At 40.0% G+C, this 20517-nt stretch overlaps 6 protein-coding genes across 6 annotated transcripts; 2 read left to right on the forward strand and 4 right to left on the reverse strand. All coding sequences in view use genetic code 12, as the record gives it.

The window, feature by feature from the left end:
* Window positions 1–1687: 1687 nt before the first annotated feature.
* On the forward strand, window positions 1688–4365 carry YTA6 (putative AAA family ATPase; the record flags this gene model as incomplete). Its single annotated transcript, XM_064915949.1, has 2 exons — window positions 1688–2619; window positions 2698–4365. The coding sequence occupies exons 1-2, from the start codon at window positions 1789–1791 to the stop codon at window positions 4363–4365; spliced, it is 2499 nt and encodes an 832-aa protein (XP_064771998.1). The 5' UTR covers window positions 1688–1788.
* Window positions 4366–8237: 3872 nt separating this feature from the next.
* Window positions 8238–9128, forward strand: RJT20DRAFT_3898 (SANT/Myb-like DNA-binding domain-containing protein; the record flags this gene model as incomplete). Its single annotated transcript, XM_064919958.1, has 1 exon — window positions 8238–9128. One exon carries the CDS (start codon window positions 8238–8240, stop codon window positions 9126–9128), a length of 891 nt encoding a protein of 296 aa, XP_064771999.1.
* A 1491-nt stretch (window positions 9129–10619) lies between these two features.
* On the reverse strand, window positions 10620–11612 carry BET2 (Rab geranylgeranyltransferase; the record flags this gene model as incomplete). Its single annotated transcript, XM_064918562.1, has 1 exon — window positions 10620–11612. One exon carries the CDS (start codon window positions 11610–11612, stop codon window positions 10620–10622), a length of 993 nt encoding a protein of 330 aa, XP_064772000.1.
* Window positions 11613–11907: 295 nt separating this feature from the next.
* Window positions 11908–14672, reverse strand: DPB2 (DNA polymerase epsilon noncatalytic subunit). The gene has a single exon (XM_064921071.1). It carries the CDS (start codon window positions 14240–14242, stop codon window positions 12203–12205), a length of 2040 nt encoding a protein of 679 aa, XP_064772001.1. The 5' UTR covers window positions 14243–14672; the 3' UTR covers window positions 11908–12202.
* A 466-nt stretch (window positions 14673–15138) lies between these two features.
* On the reverse strand, window positions 15139–17152 carry RJT20DRAFT_131366 (uncharacterized protein). Its single transcript, XM_064917990.1, has one exon. It carries the CDS (start codon window positions 17117–17119, stop codon window positions 15230–15232), a length of 1890 nt encoding a protein of 629 aa, XP_064772002.1. The 5' UTR covers window positions 17120–17152; the 3' UTR covers window positions 15139–15229.
* A 257-nt stretch (window positions 17153–17409) lies between these two features.
* RJT20DRAFT_143255 (uncharacterized protein) lies at window positions 17410–19223 on the reverse strand (the record flags this gene model as incomplete). The annotated part of the gene is made up of 1 exon (XM_064918661.1): window positions 17410–19223. The coding sequence occupies one exon, from the start codon at window positions 19221–19223 to the stop codon at window positions 17502–17504; it is 1722 nt and encodes a 573-aa protein (XP_064772003.1). The 3' UTR covers window positions 17410–17501.
* Window positions 19224–20517: the final 1294 nt, after the last annotated feature.

A 20517-nucleotide genomic window follows, 5' to 3' on the forward strand; every position in this document is an offset into this window, starting at 1 on the left:
TGTTCGCGGGTAGACGGTTTCGCTTGAAAGATTTATCTTTCTAAAGCTTCGGTTGATTGTACTTTGCCTATTAGTTTAGGAAAGTACTTGCTTTTAGCAGTCGGCCTTTGTTAGAAAACGTTCTGGTCGTGGCAGGGGTGTTGTTAGTCTATTGTTGATACACGTTCGGACAGATAAAGAGTGGTTAAATAGAATATTCTTGAGGTTAGAAACTTTGGAGTATCCCGTTATATCACAACATTCGTATTTTTCTATTTTGGAGCCTTTTGTAGATATTCAGAGGAGTACACAAACTGTGTAGAGAAAGAGGCCTAAAGAGGCCAAATGGTTTAATTTTTGTAACTGAATTTGCAGAAGACGTAGCGTAGGAGTCATTTAGTTCACAATTAACTGTCTTTCTTCTAGTTAACAACTCTGTAGGCTTTGTTGAAGTGTATTTATACTCTCTGCAGTTATCTTGTTTGCAGCTCTAAATCAATGTCTTGAGAACACACACATGCAAATGAAATCTCCGTCCGAAGCCAAATTCGGTAATCTCTCGCTATACTCTTTTAAACAGAAGTAGTTGTTAAATCTGTGATTTGTTCAGCAACTCCATACTTACGCTGCACATCAGCAGAATAACACATCAGCACATCAGCACTATAACATACCAACATACCAGCACACCAACAAAGTAACATAACCTTCAACACACTAACTCACTACCGTTTTCTTCGGACCAACCATACTCTCCTTCTATGCCCTATGACGCAAGCCGCGTGTTCTACACTGCAAATTCCTGGATCTAGCGACTCTACAGGTAAACTCCTGTCTACAGCACGGTGCGGCTGGACCGTGTTGTTGTATTTGGACGTAGAGGGACTGGCTCATTGCCAGGGAGAAATGGAGAAGGGAATGGCTGCCGTGGATGGGATGGAGTCCGTGGATGGGATGAAGCAGTTTTGGTAAAAAAGTTGACATTTTCAGTAGTATCTGGGAGAGTATCACTTGTAACATTTAGTAGAACTTCCTCTATTTCAGTTAATATTAACTACGGTTAAAAGTAACTACGGTTAATGACTGAATACTAAATAGTGAACATCTCGATGTTACTGTTCTGTTGATCTCAGTTCCCTATTTGGATTTGTTTCCCTTTTTCATTCTCTCCCTAACTCTTCATTTCTCCTAAGCGAGCAGAAAGACCGCTCGCTATGATGTTCTCCTTACCGCGGTCTCCTTACCGCAGTCTTCTACAGGAGTCTCTTACCGCAGTCTCTTACCGCAGTCTCCACATAATACACCGAATCCAGTAACAGCAACTCTCTAATTGCTATATGTCATACAAACACTCCCACCAACATGGGTGAAAACTGGCAATTTCTGTCTAGCCGTATCCACATATGCACACCACCATTCTCAGCTCCTCTGCCAGCTCTGCCAACTTTCTCTTCCTACTCGCTCCCGCCCCAAACTCCCAAACACCCCTACACCCTGAGATCTCTATCGCTGTCCCCCCAACCCTCCCAGCCAGCACCAGAAATTTCAGGTCGTCGCACCCAAAAATGTCTCCCTATGTCCCCCTGGAATTCTCGTTTTCCTCACTAATTCCCGTTCTGGCCACACCGCGAAACTCCATTTCTGGTGGCAGCAAGGGAGCAGCGAAATAATGTTATAGCGACAGTGATAGACACTAGAGTTGTTTCTGTGGAACCAGAGCATTTATAGCATTAGAAGTGGGATAAAACCAGAAAAAGTCGGTAAGATATACCTCAAGACCACTAGAAACATTTCTATTCCCACAAAAACATGTTTCTGAGAAAAAAACCGCCTCAGTTATCTCTCTTAGATGAGCTTCAACAGACGTATAATGACTGCTGCAATCATTCGATCAAGAATCTCTCTCTCGAGGAAGAAAATGCCGTAGAAGAGTCGCTAAAAGGCTGGAAAAGCCTCCACACACTGCTACTCTACAAGATCGATCTTTTCGATAAGCAAGCTCATAAGCTCAGTGGAGAAGAGCTCAATATACTCAAAGAACTCAAATCAATTCGAGACGAGAATGTCAAGCACTTGATTCGTCTCCAATTGAGGATGGATGAGGTCAATAGAAGGAAATACAGAGACTCATCCAATGCTACAGCTGCTGTGGCCCATAAGGCGGCGTCTAATTCGAACTTATCTGTGCCTTCGTTAAGACACCCAGCATCAAGAACTCTGTCAAGCACCAGTGTTAACCAACAACGGTCTATGCTCAAGTCATTGCGCCCAGGTTCAAATCAAGGCACATCATCGGCATCACTGGGAAGCGGAGGTTACCATTTGTCGAAATCAAGAACAACACAGGCATCTCAAGCTGCTAATTCGTCATGGCAGAAACCTAAAAATCATTCGGTGGGCCGCCAGACGGGCCATAGTTATCCTAATGTCGTTATAAACGAACCTCCAGTCACTTTCTCAGAAGACGAGTTATTCGATGATTTTGACGATGAAGCGTTCGACTTCAACAATGCTCAATCAGAATCAAATTGGGAACGAATCGGTGTAATGGAATCACGGACATCATCAGGAATATCCGATTTGTCCTCAGGACGAGGCTCGTCATCTTCCAATAACAACTTGATAGACTTAGATGAGGATGTAACATATACTACAAATGGGCACAACGATGGCAATAGCAACGGCAACAGTACCGACTATTTTTCAGCATATCACCAGGATGACGACTTGGTCCGGTCAATGGACGACATGACCATTAAAACAGTACCTCCACCTCCTCCGCCATCTCGCCACAGAGCCAACCAGAACACGCAATCAGTACCCAAAGTCAATATTAGCAATCATTCAGGTACTAATTTGTCTTATCCAAACGGTCCCAAGTCAAGTTCAAATGGAAAACGCCTTGACAACTTTTCAAAGAGCACACCAGATATACGAACTATACCTAGTTCTACACAACCACCTCCTACAAGTGCGTCGAAGAAACCATATGTGTATAATAAGCCAAAACCTATCAATGTGAGTCAATTGATGAAGAAACAGTCACAGAATCGCTTGAAGCCAACTAAAAGTCCAACGAAGCAACCAAGTGCGGCAAAACCCACGAGTCAAGCACCAAGAACAACCCAGCCCGCCCCGCCTGCCCAGCCTAAGGCTACTACAAAGCCTAAAGCTGTCAAGCCACAGAGTACAAATATTTCATACAACTATGTAAAGCCACAACAGAAAGCAAAGTCTACCACGGCGAAGGTATCTACAAAAGCTGCCTCACAAACAACGAAAGCTAAGACCGTTGGTACTACTATTGCTAACAATAATAAAAGTAGTGAAGCTATAAACAGTCCCACAATGGATGACCTTCTTAGTGGCTATGAGAACGATGATGAGGATGTGGGGACTATAGATATTGAGCATAAACTTCTCACCGATGACGAAGAGCAAGATCTTTTCATCAGCACGATTCGTGGTGTCGATCCTTTGGCTGCAAAGCTGATTTTGACTGATATTGTTGTGCATGGAGACGAAGTATACTGGGACGATCTCGTAGGATTAGAAAGTGCCAAATATTCTTTAAAAGAAGCAGTTGTATATCCGTTTTTGAGACCAGATTTGTTCAGAGGCTTAAGGGAGCCAACTCGTGGTATGTTACTCTTTGGGCCACCGGGGACAGGTAAAACCATGTTGGCTAGAGCAGTTGCCACAGAATCTAAGTCTACTTTCTTCTCTATCAGTGCATCATCATTGACATCAAAGTATTTGGGAGAATCTGAGAAGTTAGTTAAAGCTCTCTTTCTTCTTGCAAAGAAATTGGCCCCTTCTATTGTCTTCGTGGATGAAATCGACTCCTTGCTTAGCTCAAGAACAGAAGGAGAGGTAGAGAGTACAAGAAGAATCAAGAACGAATTTTTGGTGCAATGGTCAGAACTTTCAAGTGCGGCCGCAGGTAGAGAATCAGATAACGACGATCTCTCCCGAGTATTGATCCTTGGAGCCACTAACTTGCCATGGACGATTGACGAAGCTGCTAGAAGAAGATTTGTTAGGAGACAGTACATCCCGTTACCAGAGGGTGAGGCTAGAAAAGCACAGATCAGAAAACTTTTAAAATATCAAAATAATACTCTCTCTGATGAAGATTACGATGAGTTGATGGGCTTAACAGAAGGCTTTAGTGGTTCGGATATTACTGCTTTAGCCAAGGATTCGGCTATGGGTCCATTGCGGTCATTGGGAGACAAGTTATTACTGACCCCAACTGATGAAATAAGACCAATTAATCTTGATGACTTTAAGAGTAGTTTAAAGTATATTCGACCATCTGTTTCCAGCGAAGGATTAGAAGAGTATGAGAATTGGGCACTTAAATTTGGTTCATCAGGTGCCTAGCTGTGTTAGTAGCCTCGATTTGGCCCGGTTTAGTTAGTTGGTTTAATATTACTGTGTACCGGAAATGAAAGCGCTGATCTTCTTCAGATGTAATCTCCTTCATATTGTTGGGTGGAAATGCATCCCAGGGTTTGTTATGACCCATGAAATCAATCGCATCAAATGTCTGCGAAATTCGTCTGGATTTGTCCCACGGGAAAACTCAAGGGATTACCGGTTTTTCCAGTAGGACATGAGATGAGTGTCAATCCGAATTCCTTGATTGTAAAACGTCAATCCCACGGCGAAGAAGACTGACCCACTGCGGCTGACCTCCGATACAGATCTCCGGAGCTACCGCAAGGCATTGTATATGTGAAAACGTCGTTCATTAGCATCATTTACCCCTTTGTTCACAATACATATCACCTTTGATAAGAGTATATACGAACCTATTCATGTAGAGATTAATTATTCCGACGCGCAATCTTTAGGATGAGGTCCAACCTTAAATTTGCTCAATATTTAATATCAAGGTAAGAAAAGGAAAGCTCCTGGTATTCCTATATTGAAAGGTCCCCCCAATTTCAGTGACCTCACCAAGGCCTGTTATCCGAGTTATTTTCTATCTTATTATTTGCTAACAATGTATTTGCTAACAATGTATTTGCTGGCATTCTGGATCCTGATAACAGATAAGGATAGGGATAGAGGGGGCGAGCGATGGTAGGATGAGCACATGCCCTGTGCCGAAAGAGAACCCACTGTCGCTAATGAGCTGTTCCCTAATAAGGACACCTCAAGCATATGCTGGCGCAAGCGAGTTGCAGAGGCAGACCCTAATTTGAAAAAAATTAATACGAAAGCATCCATATCGACATGGTAACCAACTAGCTTGGGATGTTGAAGGGCTACAACACAACTGGTTGAGTGTCTTGAATTTATTATCCCCGAGAATGGGTGGGCCCACATGGTATGGATTAAGGATGCAAATAATCAGTATACGCACCCTAAAATACTTAAAATAGCACGCAGGATCCAGGTGAAGTTACTGACCATTCCTGAAGAAGACAGGTTTTCCCCACCTAGTGACCGTCACCTAGCTGTGAATATATTGAGAAAATGGTTACAGTCTTCAGGACGCCCGTGTGCGTAGAAAATAAAAGATGATTAAAAATAAATTTTGTAGCAACCTGTCCAATACGGTTAAAGAAATGGAGTATTACTTTTTGATTTGCATTGATTAGCCATGATGGGCGGCAAATGTAGATCGCGAAGCGCATAAAGATCATCACACCCTCAGAAGCTGGATCCAGCTGGGGGTAGTATCTCGATAGGGAAAAAAGCTGCTAAATAAGCCCGATGGAAAATTGCACTAAATGTGTGGGAGATCAAAGGGATCCTTCGAGCCTGTGAGCTCAGGCGTTCGGGAGGATCACCATCGGAGTACATAACCAAAATCTCCAAGCCCCATCATGTCTTACATCTACTCTCTTCTTCCCAAGGAAAGGTTAGATTTCCGTGTTGCATCTGTTCACAACTTCACACATTCCACCTGACAAAAGAACACGACGTAGCTACATTGCAAAATATTTTTACAAGTGGGAGCATCTTGCACTAGTTAGAGTCCTATTCTCAGGGGTATAATTAATCCGACGGGTTTTAAGAATAGAGTTTACCACGCTAAAATAATACAATATTTTCAAGTGGACAACGATAATTATATGTTAATATTTTTTGGGAATTATTTTTCTTTGCGAGCAAGATGACAGCAACTCAGAGGTTTTGCAGAGCTATGCTTTACGGCCACCAGTTATGCAAAATGTACTAAATTATACTAAGAAATGCTAATCTTCGATTGGACTTTACTTCACATATACAAATTAGTATTAGAGTTCGACTAGATTGAGAAATGTAGTTTAAAATATGGGGAGGCAGCGAACTTTCGATAATGCAAATCGATGTGTTAATTGTGCACTGCAACCACATATTATCAGAAAAAGAAAAATGTTGCTTGTTGCATTATTAAAGGCGGTAGTATTACCATTGCCTTAAGAATGGTCAAGTGAGCAATGTGTCGAACGGGTGAATAAATGTCTGTCCCCGTATATCTGGTTATATAATATTAGCAAACCCTTAGGCCTCAGGGCTTAGAGTTTTCCTTTCTTAGTAATAATACCTTAAAGCTTATGGCGATTAAAATAGAATACGGTAAAGTAATAATTAAACTCCTTGGAGTTGATCATGAAATCATAATCCTTGTAGATCCTTCGGCTAGATGGGGGAAATTAAATTCACTAACATAAAATTCCATTACGCAAATAATAATTGCCCAGGAGGTTTCCAAGAGTCTCTATCCTAGAACTCTATAATTTTTTAGTCCGAAGAGTCAAATTTCAGAAGGTAACATCGAACGATAGTTGACATAATATATGTAATAGTTTAGCCACTGCTTCAAGGAGTTGACTCCAAAAGCCTCAGCCGTTTTTCCCCTCACGGTATTTTAGGGAGGGGCCAACTACCGTATAATCAACGTCTACTGTGATTAACAATGACTATACATATAGCGATGATAACACAAACTGCAAACATTACTTCAGAAAAGTTGTGGGTGTGCACAACAAACCTTTGTCCTGCAGAATATCGAATAAAGGGGCTGCTGTGGATGCGAATGTATGCGCTTGCATGAGACAAGACTATTACAGTATTTACACTTCTGTGTGAGAACAACAAAGAAGCCATGTCTCCTTCGTAGAAAGGTTTTTAAATGTTCTAACTTTCTCTTGGCCAATGGAATGATCGCCTCTGTTCATGTTTAGCGGCAAAATATTGCTAATCCCAGCCTGGAATTGATAGACCCTCAACTCAATAATAAAGACTTCCCTACCTCTTTTTCCAAATGCCGTCTAACGTTGACCATCGTTGATCACAAAGAATATGTTTAGCACCACTTTTTAGTGCCATCATGCATAAAAAATAATGCTACATTTTGCATAATATTTTCACGCCCAAAAGTGCTAACACAATTTTAGACATAAATGTATGCGACTTACATAAAAAACTGGACCGTAAAATTAACTCTGCATATCCAAGCGGCCAATTATAATTATGGGATACTAAATGCTTAAAACAATCACTCCCGTACCCTTTTGCCTGTTATAGTTTAACTACAATAAAATGATCGGAGAAGCAACCGGTTCTTTTTGAATGGATCAGCACTTTTCTTCTTTCAAGTTCTTCTGGAAAAAACTCGAGTATCATTGAAAAGGGCTTATTCTCCTGGCATTTTTCACCAGAGACCCCAAAGCATCATCGAGATCAAATTCCTCCGTTTCTTCCCATTGCGCTGTCATTTTCAAAACGGCTTCAAAAACCACCCAGTTTGAAGAACAAGCCGCGAGGTATTAGGGCACAAAGGGTAGACGACAGTAGATCCAGATTGAAGCCCTTCCCCGGTTTTCCAACGACCAGCAATCAAGTTCAAATTTTGGAAATCAAAAATTGATATCTCTGGAACTTACCAATTCTCCCAATTTCATTTTCTAAATAACGTCCAATATTGCCACCCGCAACTTTGTTACGATACACCAGTGAAACGGACCCAGATTCGTGCTCTTGTTGAGGAATTCAAGTGAAAAATTTGCCAGTTTCAACTCGTGTGGAGCCATTTGTTTCAAGAATAAATTTTGAAGTCCAGCCCAAAACAATTCCGAATTTCATTATTTCCTACAGGTATCGTTCAATATTTCAGCCAATCTTTTATTCTTTAAATACTATTATTGACGCCGTCAAGTACTTTTCCGTGCTTTCGGTAATAGAAGCATTTCTTATTTCTTCTATCTTGACAAGAAAGGGATTTTAACTTCTATATTCCATTCCACAAAAACACTGAAATGATAGCTTTGATGTCAAACGCTAATCCTAACCACCCCTTCTACAATTCTCCTCATGGATCTTTTAATTCGACCTCCAACGGGGGAAATACGGCGGTATTACCAGGTCATATAACGCCTCTAAATGGCCAAAACAGAACCGTAGCAAGTCCAAAGACTCCACAACTGGCGTCAAAAGCATTGTCAGTAAACCCTTCTCCAGAAAGGGAAATGGTTTACTACACAACTGGCCCCGAGGGCCCGACAGAAAGTTTTCAATATCAACAAGAACAAACATACCAACAGTTCCTGCCTGGCGGACCGCAAATGAATTCTTATTCTCTGGAGAAAATGCAAGTACCTATAGCTCAAATTCAGCCCCAGATACAACCCGGACAGCAGCAACAATACCCTCTGTACTCTTACTACCAACAGGCAGCAATTCAGGCTCCTCCAAACCAATACGCGACACAGTATATATATATTCAACAACCAGGAAATGGTGGCTATACAAATGCCCCGGGTGTACTTGGCCAACCACCTCCAGGGCCTGTAGCATACGTACAAGCAGTTGTACCAAATGGGATATCACTTGCACAAGCGAGGCACAAATCCAAGCAATCTACTACGTGGTCCCCCAAAGAGGACAAGTTACTTCGAGAACTCAAAGAGATTCAGAAGCTCGGATGGAGAGAGATTTCCACATTTTTCCATGATAGGACACCAAATGCATGTCAGTTTAGATGGAGGAGAATAATCAGTGGGACCAGTTCGGGAAGTAATAGTAGTCAAAACCTCCAGAGTCTTCGTCATCAACGAACTAGATCGGGTTCGCTATCTAGTACCAATTCTTCCAGCGACGGCTGCGAGGAAAAAGAATCCCACCACTCCATAAAGTTTTTGTTAAATTAGTGATAGAGTGCCCTTGGTTATAGTAATATGTTATGCTATCAGACAATCACAGCGTAACAGCATAGCAAGTCTTGGGATTTTGTATTGGAAGTTTATTGTTTTACTTTTGGTGGATTATATAATAATGGCGTTTGAATTGGAAAGTTAAAGATCATTTATGATTTGGCTTATGGTTGAACCTTCCCTATGCATAAAATAAAACAACCAGTATACTGGATAGTAATTGTGTATTGCATTTCATTGTGGTTTTCTCATCCAATATTTTGACCATATTTCAATGCATATTCGTAGCCGGTTTGACTTGTCAAATTCCCAGAGGATTGCTATTTAATTGGCTGACATTTGCAATTCTTTTTTGTTTGCTATTTTTGCTTTAGAATCCTCTTTGGATCCTAGGTGAAGCAATGTGAATGCCATTGACCTATGGGGATTAGTTCTAGTGGATCCAACCATCTTCCTATTGGTGGATGAATAATTCCGCGCATATAACTGGCTATATGGTAGATTTCATTTAAGACTTTCTTCCTCCTCCAAGGAAATTAGTTATGGACTATGAATGACAGACCAGGTGTTTCTTGACTTGGTAGTTGATATTCCTTAGGATTACTACGAATTAGCAATTTAATACCTGTCATAAACTAAGCTTAGATTATATGAAAAGTTCTCAATCGGTAAGCTCGATGGTTTGAGTGAGAAGAACAGTTAAGTACAGCAACATCACAAGCCATTGACTTCCAATTCTCCTTTGAACTTGAAGCAGAGAGTTGTAGCAATGAATACGGCCATTTCTATTGGCCATCCTATCGCTATATCATTCTATACCAGGAGATTGGACCTCATATCAATGCCTTACAAATTGATGAACTCTACAAAAATTTCATTAGTACATTGCAACTAATTGTACTATAGAAAAATGCTGATTGGCTAGCTGGACCTTAACGAGGATGTATATTCATTTCCAAGATATTCATTTCCAATATTTTTCATATTACTTACTGCTACAATCACCATGTAGATGACATACAACAGAAACATGAATAATTATCTAAGCTAAAGATATGTATGAGACGTCTTACTTGCAATATTACAAAGTCATTCTGCATTGTGGAGTATCATTAGTCCCATAACTGGGTGATATAGTGCAGTGCCTAGCAAGATTAAAGATGAAGAACGATCGAGGTCACAGATCCTCCATGATGCTGTAAAATATTAAAGGAGCTTCCAATTATTATGCCCTTTGGCATCCACTTGCATTTGTTATACATTTTATTGCATGAATGGCCATGAACTAACGCCTAGATGCCTAGAGGCGTTAGAAAAAGACTTAATGACAAAATTTAAAGTCTTTATTGGAGGCATCCAATTACCTGAATCAGTACGTGTCCTTTGTGTCATGACAAAAGACGATTAATGACTAGCCTACCACTGTAGTCACACAATTTCTACATTATAGCACTAATTCTTTACGTAAATTAAGTTAGTTACTCGCTTTTAAGATTTCCACTTTTTAAAAGTTTTCGTCACTTCAGTAGGCATGCAATAGACGGGGTCAATCTCCGTAAAGTTATACTTTTCATGGTCTATCAAGCTTAAGCCAGCAAGCCCGAAGCATGTATGGTATATATCTGTTTGATTGTCTGGGCGATCTCCGATTCCTCCATCCTTTGAATCTTGACAAGTAAGTATAAAAGCTTCAAGTTTTTCAAGATCAACCCAATGCTTCTTGTTTAAGATTGATAACGATGATAAAACCCACCAACTGTAGCACACGTCTGGCAATTTCTCAGGACGTCCGTTGAAACCACCACTAGGCAAAACCTGTCTTTCGCTCAACCAACTCCCCAACTTGGTGTCATCTTCTATCAAATGTAATTTGTCTGCGATAGCCAATGCTCCTACACATGTGAACACTTGAGCAGCATGACTCTCTGCTCCTGGTAACATACCAAAAGATCCATCGAAGTTCTGGCACTCCATTATGAATTTAACTGCGGGATCCACTATTTCTGGGGTCAATTCGTCCAAAAGCGATAATGACGAAAGACCATTGTACACAAACCTAGTATCCACTTCACCAAACCGATCGCCCTGGAAGCAGCCTGAGGGCAATTGCAACCCCTTTACAAAAGCAACCACCTGTTCCCTCTTTTCGCTTCCTAGAATTGTCAATTCCGTATCGTATATTTTCAATATCTGTAGAGCAGAGAGAGTAGATAGCAAGTGGGCGTCGTGCCTTGGAAAGGCACCAAAACCGCCTGCTTTCAGATCCCAGCAACTAAAAACAAAGTCAATTACTTCAGACCTTGGTAAAGATTCATCGAGCAGTTTCATTATCAACAATGCTGTGACTCCCCAGTATAGACCATTCATTCGTAAGTGCTCAGAAAGCCAATATTCATATGACCTATGGGAGTCTTGTTCTATAATATAATTTATGTGCTTTTCCCTCAAAAGAGGAAGAATTTCAACCTCGGTATCTGTCATTCTGCCTATACAACTTACTACTTATAGAAATCTCTACCAACCTATAAAGCTGGTAAAAGAACACTTGAAAACCGTTGAAATCAAAATCAAAAAATCGATTTTGACATCGCATATACGAGCTACTGCATAATGCTTATTGTGTCTGAAGATGTCGCATTTGGATGAATGATGTCGTGGGAATCAGTGGAATGTCGTTACATGGTTGAGTAAATAAGGACGGAGTGTATTATAGATAGTAAAAATGGACTATATGTAGCATGTGGATATGTGAAATATAGGTATAGAGAGTTGTAAGGTGGTACCAGTGTTCGGAGACGTTTCCGGTAAAAATTTCCTGTTTGTTTTGTTTCCTAACTGTGTTTTGTCCTTTTGGGGGATTAGGTTATGGCTATACTTTCTTCAATTGCCGTGCCGAAGCCTTTTCGGTAGAATAGCCTAAACAATGCAGTTTATCGTGCATATGATCCCTATACTTTTTCAACAGTAGAAGTGTAGCTTTTAAGGACATTAGTGAACAAAATGGAGTGATTTCCTCTTTGAGTTGTGCAAAGCCGTATCAAACTGTTTTGTAGCCCTTTCCTGCGGGCCTTCTAAAAGTATAATTCCTTGAATTCAAACCGCTTGTTACTAGGATAGTACTCTACGTAATTCAATTTCCTATTGCTAGGGCTCAAAAGCCTGGTAACATTTACAACTTTGCATCCATTGTATGTCACCTCAAAATTATCGAAGTTGACGTCGTTAAAGATCATCACACTAGGTAACGGCTCAATCCGAAGGACGTAGTCATACTCTGCATTAACAAGTTTCAAATCCTTGAGAAAGGGTTGCAATGTGCCTTGGTCTAAAACCGTCTTCACTAACTTTCGAGCCTGTTTTATTTTCGTCGGTATATGTTCTCCTCCGCCTCCGTCTCGCACGATGCTGTTTATTCTCTCTTTATTATCCTGGCTTAGCTCTCGCTTGAGATTTTCCTTTTCAGCCTCTAGGTCGTTGGAAAAGATGATGTCATTTCTCTTAAACTTGTTCATAAGATCATCTTTTAGAATTAGGATTTCCTGCGATAAATAGTTTATTCTGACTGGGTTCCAACCTAAAATCAAATTTCCTTTAGGTAACAACCTCTCTAGTCTGCTGACAAATACACGAGGTACGGGTTTCTGTGGAAAGTAGTTCATTGCCGATCCTCCCAAAGCATAACTGGATTGCCATGGGTCGTTCTTTCCCGGCATTAAAATAAATTTACACGTGCTAGTGACGTTGGGATAGTTAGAAAGAATGTTGGCAAGATTGTCAAAATGGCTCTTATAGTTTTCTGAGTTTGATATGTTTGAAACTAAGGAATTTGTAGTTGTTAATGCCCTGCACGAGAAAGAACCTGTCATTACTATTGCCAAAGGTGTATTCTTTTCCTCTGATTCTTGGGATTCTATTATATCATTTTCTAATTTGTGGAAAAACTTCTTTAACCCATCTAATATCTTAAAGTCGTCTAAGTAGCACTCCGAACCCAAAAGAATGAACTTATGGTGTAGTAATGTTTTCTCCAAACTAGTTAATTTTCTTCTTAAAGTTTTGTTGATCTTTAGCACCTTCTCGTTGACTGCTGTGTTTCCGATCTGCTTGTGAATTCCCAAAAAGTCTAAGTTTCCGTAATTCTCACTGCTGACATCCCTTCTTTCGGCGGGTGGATGCCCTATATTACTAACATGGAAGCATCCTCCAATGTAGTTATTTGATTGATTGGAGGATCTGCCTGAAGCGGAGTAAATACCTTCTACAATCACAAACATACCAGGGCAATAGAACGATCCTTCAGTCTTGTATGTCTGTGACAAATTCAATTCTATGTAGTCAGTGCAATCTTCCAAGATATATGAATCTTTGGCATCTTTGCCTAAAAGTCCAAAGAGAATGAACTTTGAACCGTCTCTTCCTAGAACATTCTTGATGAGTGTGATTTCATTAGCTATGTTTCCTGATGTAAGCGACTTGTTTATCGATGAAATACTAGAAAATGAGGCCTTTTGAAAGTTCTCGTTTCTTGACAAACGATCAAATAATAAGTAGTACCTATTATTGAACAATTCTATGGTATTTTGAAGATTATTAGGCAATGACTCAAGTAAGTTCTTATGCTTTTTCGAATCAGCTTGCAACTTGAACTGTTTTCTATGTCTATCGAAAGTACATGGTGGTTGTTCGCTAGGGTTTATCACTTTGAAATACTCTTCCCAGTTTATGGCTTCTTCCTCCTCTTCTACGTCAATCAAAGTGTCCATTCTAGTAGCTTTGTCAGTTATTTCTCCGGACTCTGTGCTGTGACTTCTGTGTGCTGATGCCGAAGCGACGGACTTCGTGTTTAGCTCTTTGAGGACTTGTTTCAAACCCGGACCGTCTATGAAAAGACCTCGATCTTCGATTTTCCATATCTTGGCGACTTCCTCAAGGAATTGCTGAGATTTTGCTCCTTTCCATTCGAAAGAGAACTTGTACCCGACCACTTCTGTAAGAAGAGCTAAGGCATCGGTTTTGATGTTCAATCCATGCTTTTTGGAGAAGATCCTATAGGCTATAGGTCTCAAGTTGGAGGGTTGTAACTTGATGGGTAAGGTATTGGCTCCTTCCATTTTGCGTGGTAGTATGGATCGATATGGGTCTTTTGGTATTAGTTGTGTGTGAAAGATGAAAAATAGCAGTAATTTACTATTACCTGAAGCCAGTTGTCTACCAGATTATACCAATAGCGTCTTTGTTAATGATGGTGTCGTTATGGATCCGTAAGAAGCGGTTTTATATATACTTTTCACGGTTTACCACAAGTCAAAAGTAAAGTAATAGCAGTCAGCACTGTTTGTTATAACAGTTAGTTATAGTAGTATATGTACAACACTTTCAATATAACTGTATAAAACTTTCAAAGATATAATTGTACGACACTTTCAATGATATATATGTATAACACTTTCAGTGAATGTTTACAACGATACAGTTATACAACAATAATGTAACAATACAACAATACAATCATACACTCATATAATATACAATCATACAACCATACAACCATACAACCATACAATCATAAAATTCAATACTTCATCACAGGGAAAGAATCTGGTGTTTATGATTATGTAATACACCTGTGAGGTTACGCGTCTGGAAGTGGTGAGGGTGGTAGCGCTGTGCGAACCGCGTGTGATGGCTGCGAAAAAGTGTGGTGGTAAAGAGTGGGTGGTGGGTGGTGGTAGAGTTAATTTATGGGAGAGAGGGAAAGTGGGAGAGTTACGGGAGAGTAGATGATGAGTTGTGGGAGAGTGGTGAGTTGTGGGAGAGTGGTGAGTTGTGGGAGAGTGGTGAGTTGTGGGAGAGTGAGTGGTTGGAGTCTGAGTTTGCGTATGCGTCGGAGTTTGCGTTGGTGTTTGACTGGAGTTTTAGGTTCATACGGAGAGAGCAAAAATAGTCTACTGGTGTTAGTTAATATCATTGTTTGGATATCTACAAATACATTCAATTAAGCATTATTCTCATATTCATGTTAATTTCACTATAATGCTCTAACATTGAAATGAACATTTACAACTAAAAATACATAAAAGACACATACACCCCTAATCCTAGAAAGAACTACTACTAATCTCAAATTTAAGCTTAGAGTAATACTTTACTGCAACTGTCTTGTCAAAACCTGCAATAGCCTGAGCATCCTCAAGATACTCCTTGATTTTAAGCGCTTCCTTTTCTAGTTCGTTCGCGATCCTGATCTTCAACAATGCCAGATACGCTTTCTGATATAATCTGGAAGATTGTAATGGATGAAAATCCGGCGGTCCAGAGACAGATAGCTGCAACTCTATCTGCTCTAATTTGGATCTATTCCGTGATTTGATATTCTCCAAGTAAGTCTGTAGGCCGTCGTAGAATTGCTTCACTTCAGTAGACGGTGGAATTCCCTCATTATTGCTCTCTCTAATTGCTGTTACAGCTCGTCCGATCCCTTCGCTTATCTTATCTGAATTAATCTTGCATTTTGATGACAACGGAGGCAAAGGGCCAACTGCCAATTTACGACAGTTTCTATAATCATGCTCGATTTTCTCGATTTGCTGCTGAATGTCCTTCCTGTTAAGCTGCAATTTGTGGATTTCATTTTCAATCCTTAGGCTGATAGACTTCAATGCATTCCTCAATTTGAATTCCATTTTAACTAGCTTCAACTCCTCATTCCTTTCTTGTAGTTCAGCTTTTAATTCTTCAATAATTTTTTCTAATGTTTCTATGTGCTTAGCTGATTCCTTCTGTTGTACCAATAGTCTCTCGTATTCTCTCGACAAGTCTTCCTTATGGATCTTAGAATCGCTTTCTTTAGCTAACCGGGCAATAGTATCATTCAACTCATCTATTTTGCTCTGATATTCCCTGTGGAGTACTCCAAGACTATCTTCATTTTGCTTTATTAATGTTTCATTTCTCTTCTTTTCGATTTTGATTGAATCGTTCAAGTATCGAAGCTCCTGTTCAAGCTCTACGCGCTTCTTATCCTCTAGTAGAGACTTCAATACTTTGGTGTTCAGTATGGTATCATCTATAATATCGTTGTCTAACTCAATGTCCTCCCACTTCGGTCTTGGTTCGTTGACTGACGATGCTTCTTCAAAAGATACTCTTTTATCTCCCCGTTTTTCTTGAACATTAATATTGAGTAAGTCTCTTGCTGAATCCTTAAGTAAATTTACATTAGAATCATCGCTCTCAAGGTGGTCGAGGCTGAAGTTCTGTAAATATCCTCTCAATTTTGAAAATAATCCTCCATTTTGCGTTCTCTGTGGTTTGCTGATTTTGCTCGTTCCGTTTTGTCTTGCTGTGCTCTGAAATTGGTTGATTATCTTCTTTCTGCCACTATTTGGAGTACTATTTAACACCTTATACAAACTTGAAGGTTGCGTGATAGCTGTAGATTTCCGAATCGACTTTATGGGGGAACTCATAGGAAGAGACTTGGTCCTTTGATAACTGCTCTTGTAGTTTTCTCCACCGTTTCGAGTATCATACGTCCCCGGAATTGGCTTCGAAAATGTAGAGGTAGCTCCAGAGTATCTGAAAGGTTCGCTCGAGCGGCCTACACTTCTGCTGGTTCCAAATTTATCATTCTGTCGTATACCTGTCGAAAACAGTGTCGATACTCTCGACTTGTATGGCGATGTCCTTTTAGTGCCATAATCTTCAATTGAATATCTATTTTCTTTATCCAGATCAACTTTTGAGCGAGTAAAATTATCGTATTTCTCGCTTAAAGACGAGTAAACCGGTTTCGCAACATATCGCAAGTCGTCGGCAGCAAAATTACTTATGTTTACATTGTTATATATCGCCAGTTTGTTCCTGGAGGAACTATCTTCTGCCCTTTTTTCGTCTAAATCATACATAGAAGGATATATAGAAGTCAGCTTTCGGGGGCTGTAACCCAATTTCCTTGACTTTTCATATTTCTCCCGCAACAGACTCATAATGTCACTTACTTATCACAGCGTAACCCTGATATCAATAACTTTTCAGTGGTTTATACTTTTCAATAACAATACGCGTAAATAAATTTAAAAATGCGATATTGGGGAACGACATTTGGGGAAGTGACGGATATATGTGTGGTGTTGGGTTCTGTGCGGCTCCATTTCGGTTACTTGTCAACAGCCCCTGGTGGGGTTGCCCCTCGCCAGATGGCATGCTGCCAGAGATCATAATTTCAAATGTTTGAAGGCTTATTCTACAGTGGATGATCTTTCGATTTAAAGCACAGCTTATCTATAAATTTATAATTACCGGAAAATAATAATGTACCTGCGATTGCAGATTGAAAAAGCAAAAGCACCCTAAGTAACCGAGACTAGCTCATGTGGAACTGTAGGACGAAGTAGCAGACGACGTAGCAGCAGACTCGAAATCCTTCTTCTTCAGTTCTGGGATCTCATCGATACATTGTAAACCTCTGTCCCTGATAAACCCAGAAGAAATAAAGCAAATACCCATGAATGGAATCAATAAATAAAAGTAATTTCTCAAAGCGTGGATGTACAAGTTAATAACTTCTTGTATTTGAACGGCAGAAAGGTTGGAAATATCCAATTTCTCATATACGTGCTTCTTGAAGTTTTCAAGGAATGCGCCATCTAAAGCACTACCTGATACCTGGAGATTATTAATATCACTCAATATAGTATTGCTGACAATCGTTGAACCAACTGCAATGCCGACAGCTCCACCAAATGATCTTAGAACATTTCTAGTGGATATAGCTACTGCTCTTTCGGCTTTTCTACAGTTAGCCTGAACTGCTACCATTGATGGTTGGAAGGAGAACCCAACACCAGTACCCATGATAAGCATGACAACGATGTTGATTCCATCACTGAGTTTGTCATCCCATAACACCAATAAACCACAAGCTAACAACCACAAAGCATATCCTCCACAAACAACGTACAAGTAATGACCTGTGCGTGAAATCAACTGCCCAGCTACAGCAGACATTCCTGCCTGGCATAGAACTAAGGGAAGAAGGAACACTGAGGTTTGCAACTCACTTTTCGACTTAACAATTTGGAAGTAATATGGAACGTAGTAAAGGAAACTGTAGTAAGCAGCGCCGAATAAGAAAGTTGAAGTCATTAAAAGGCACATTGAAATATTCTTGAATAGGTTAAGTGGTATCATTGGTAATTCAGGAACCTTCCACTCTATCAACAAGAATGCAATAAATGCGAGACCCCCAACAACCAAAAATACAATAACAAGGGGACTATTCCAAGCATAGCTGGAACCTCCTCCGCTAATTGCAACCAAGAGCAAAGTTAAACTAAGAGAAGCAACGAGGATTCCAAGGTAGTCAATCTTCTTAAACTTTTCTCTTTTTGTTAAGACCTTGTCTAACTTTGATCCATTTCCTTCAATTAAAAAGTACACGGCTATGTTGACAACAACTCCGAGTGGAGCCAAGAAGTAATAGAAACTTCTCCAGGTCGAAACCTTTATAAAAGCTGACATTAAAAATGGCCCTACTGCATTACCGATTCCAACACTAGAGCCAAGAATACCCTGATACTTACCTCTGTCTTTTAACGAAACAATATCACTCAAAATTACCATACTCAAAGAAGAAACGCCTCCGTTACCTATACCAGCAATAGCTCTGAATATATAGAACTCAACGCCGCTTTTGGCTACTGAGCAGGCAACATCTCCAACTACTAAAATCCCTAAGCACGACATCAAGACAGTTTTTCTTCCAAAAATATCTGAAAGACGACCAAACAAAATTTGGCAAACACAATTTGCTAATAAAGAAGCAGTTCCGGCCCAGTTAATAGTTGTTTCAGCACCTAAATCTTTAGCTATAGAAGATAAACCTACTGTTATTCCAGTTTGATCAGCAAACGAAACCATATTTGCCATAGATAAGGTCAATAAAATAGTTATTATTTTCCTGGTTGGCAACTCGTTATAGTGAGCATCACCGAGTTGATCTGACAATTCAGAATTTGGAGTAGCTATTCCCTTTTCATGGATAGTAACGTTGAAGTTATCTTTCTTTTTCAAATCTGGAGAATAAGACATATTCAGCAAGAGTTATGTAAAAAATTGTTATAAAATGAAAAAGAAGCTTGAGAATCGATAACCATAACGGATATTTATTTTCAATTAAAGGGAATGGTTCTACTCTTAAATGTTATGTATTTCAAGGATTAACGAATAATTTCTCCCTATAGACTAATAACTACTAAGAAAACATATATTTAGCAGCAATGCAGCCCCGACAGAACGGACAAGGATCTGCCACCAGGTTCTCACGTTTCGTGCCCAGTTGTTTCAATAGTTGGCCAGTAATAGACAGGTAAACAAGTTAACAACCGCAGTACCTCAAATGCTTCTTTAATGTTTGACAACGTAGGCACATGTAAAGTGCAACCTACGATAATCGAAGGAAATACTTTCCTTTTGCAGGGTTGATTGACGTAATAAGCTTATTTTTATTTCACAGGATGATGAGTTATTAACTCATCCAATGAAAGAGTAGAACCCTTGTAGCATTAGACACTTGTCTTTTGTGAAAGTAACCAATATTACCCTATGCTTTCAAATGCGTTCCCTCTTTAGGTACTGGTATGGTTCCAAATTTCAGTCTTGCATACCGAACTATGCAGCACCTGCATGTTTGAAACTTTAAATGTTATCAGTAGTCGGAGATCGGACAAATCAGGGATATAGCGAGGTTTTGAGCTTCCCATCATTAAGCCTTGATTATGTTTCCGGTAATTGTGAGATGAATTAACTTTTGGAGGGGGATATGATCCTCAGTCAAGGGACAGCAAACCCCCTCCCTGATCCCCTACCTCACGCGGACATTTCTGCTAATGTTTGATTAGTGGCTGAGAGAGCCGAACCGGTTTATAGTACCCACTGAGATATCCTATCAGCTTTACTGCAGTCAGCAAGTGTGTCAAACATTTCAAAGTACTTATCTTCGGAGAAAATTCGGCATGGAACCATATCAAAGGAGGGGGCACGGTTGAAATGGATGAACAATTTTTCTTGTCCCCAATGCCTCCTTCCCACTGAGGCACGAAATGACATAATTGTGTCACATCCTTTGTTTCATTCCTCTTCAAACCATACCAAAGAATGTTGGCGAAAATTGCTTGGATACATATTTTCTAGCACGGATAAAATCACAGCCAAGATTGCAAATCGTGCTGTTTCATAAAAAAAAGTTTTCAAAAAAAAAAAAATGTTCACTTCCTTTTCAGCGAAAGCAACCTTCTGACTAATTACGACAACACCCAAATACGGGATATTGTATCTCATCTGGTTGGCTCAGCTCATTCACCGCTCGCCTGCAAGATTTGGATAT

Source organism: Scheffersomyces xylosifermentans (assembly GCF_036884685.1).
Source record: "Scheffersomyces xylosifermentans strain CBS 12540 chromosome Unknown RJT20scaffold_8, whole genome shotgun sequence".
Taxonomy (NCBI): Eukaryota; Fungi; Ascomycota; class Pichiomycetes; order Serinales; family Debaryomycetaceae; genus Scheffersomyces; species Scheffersomyces xylosifermentans.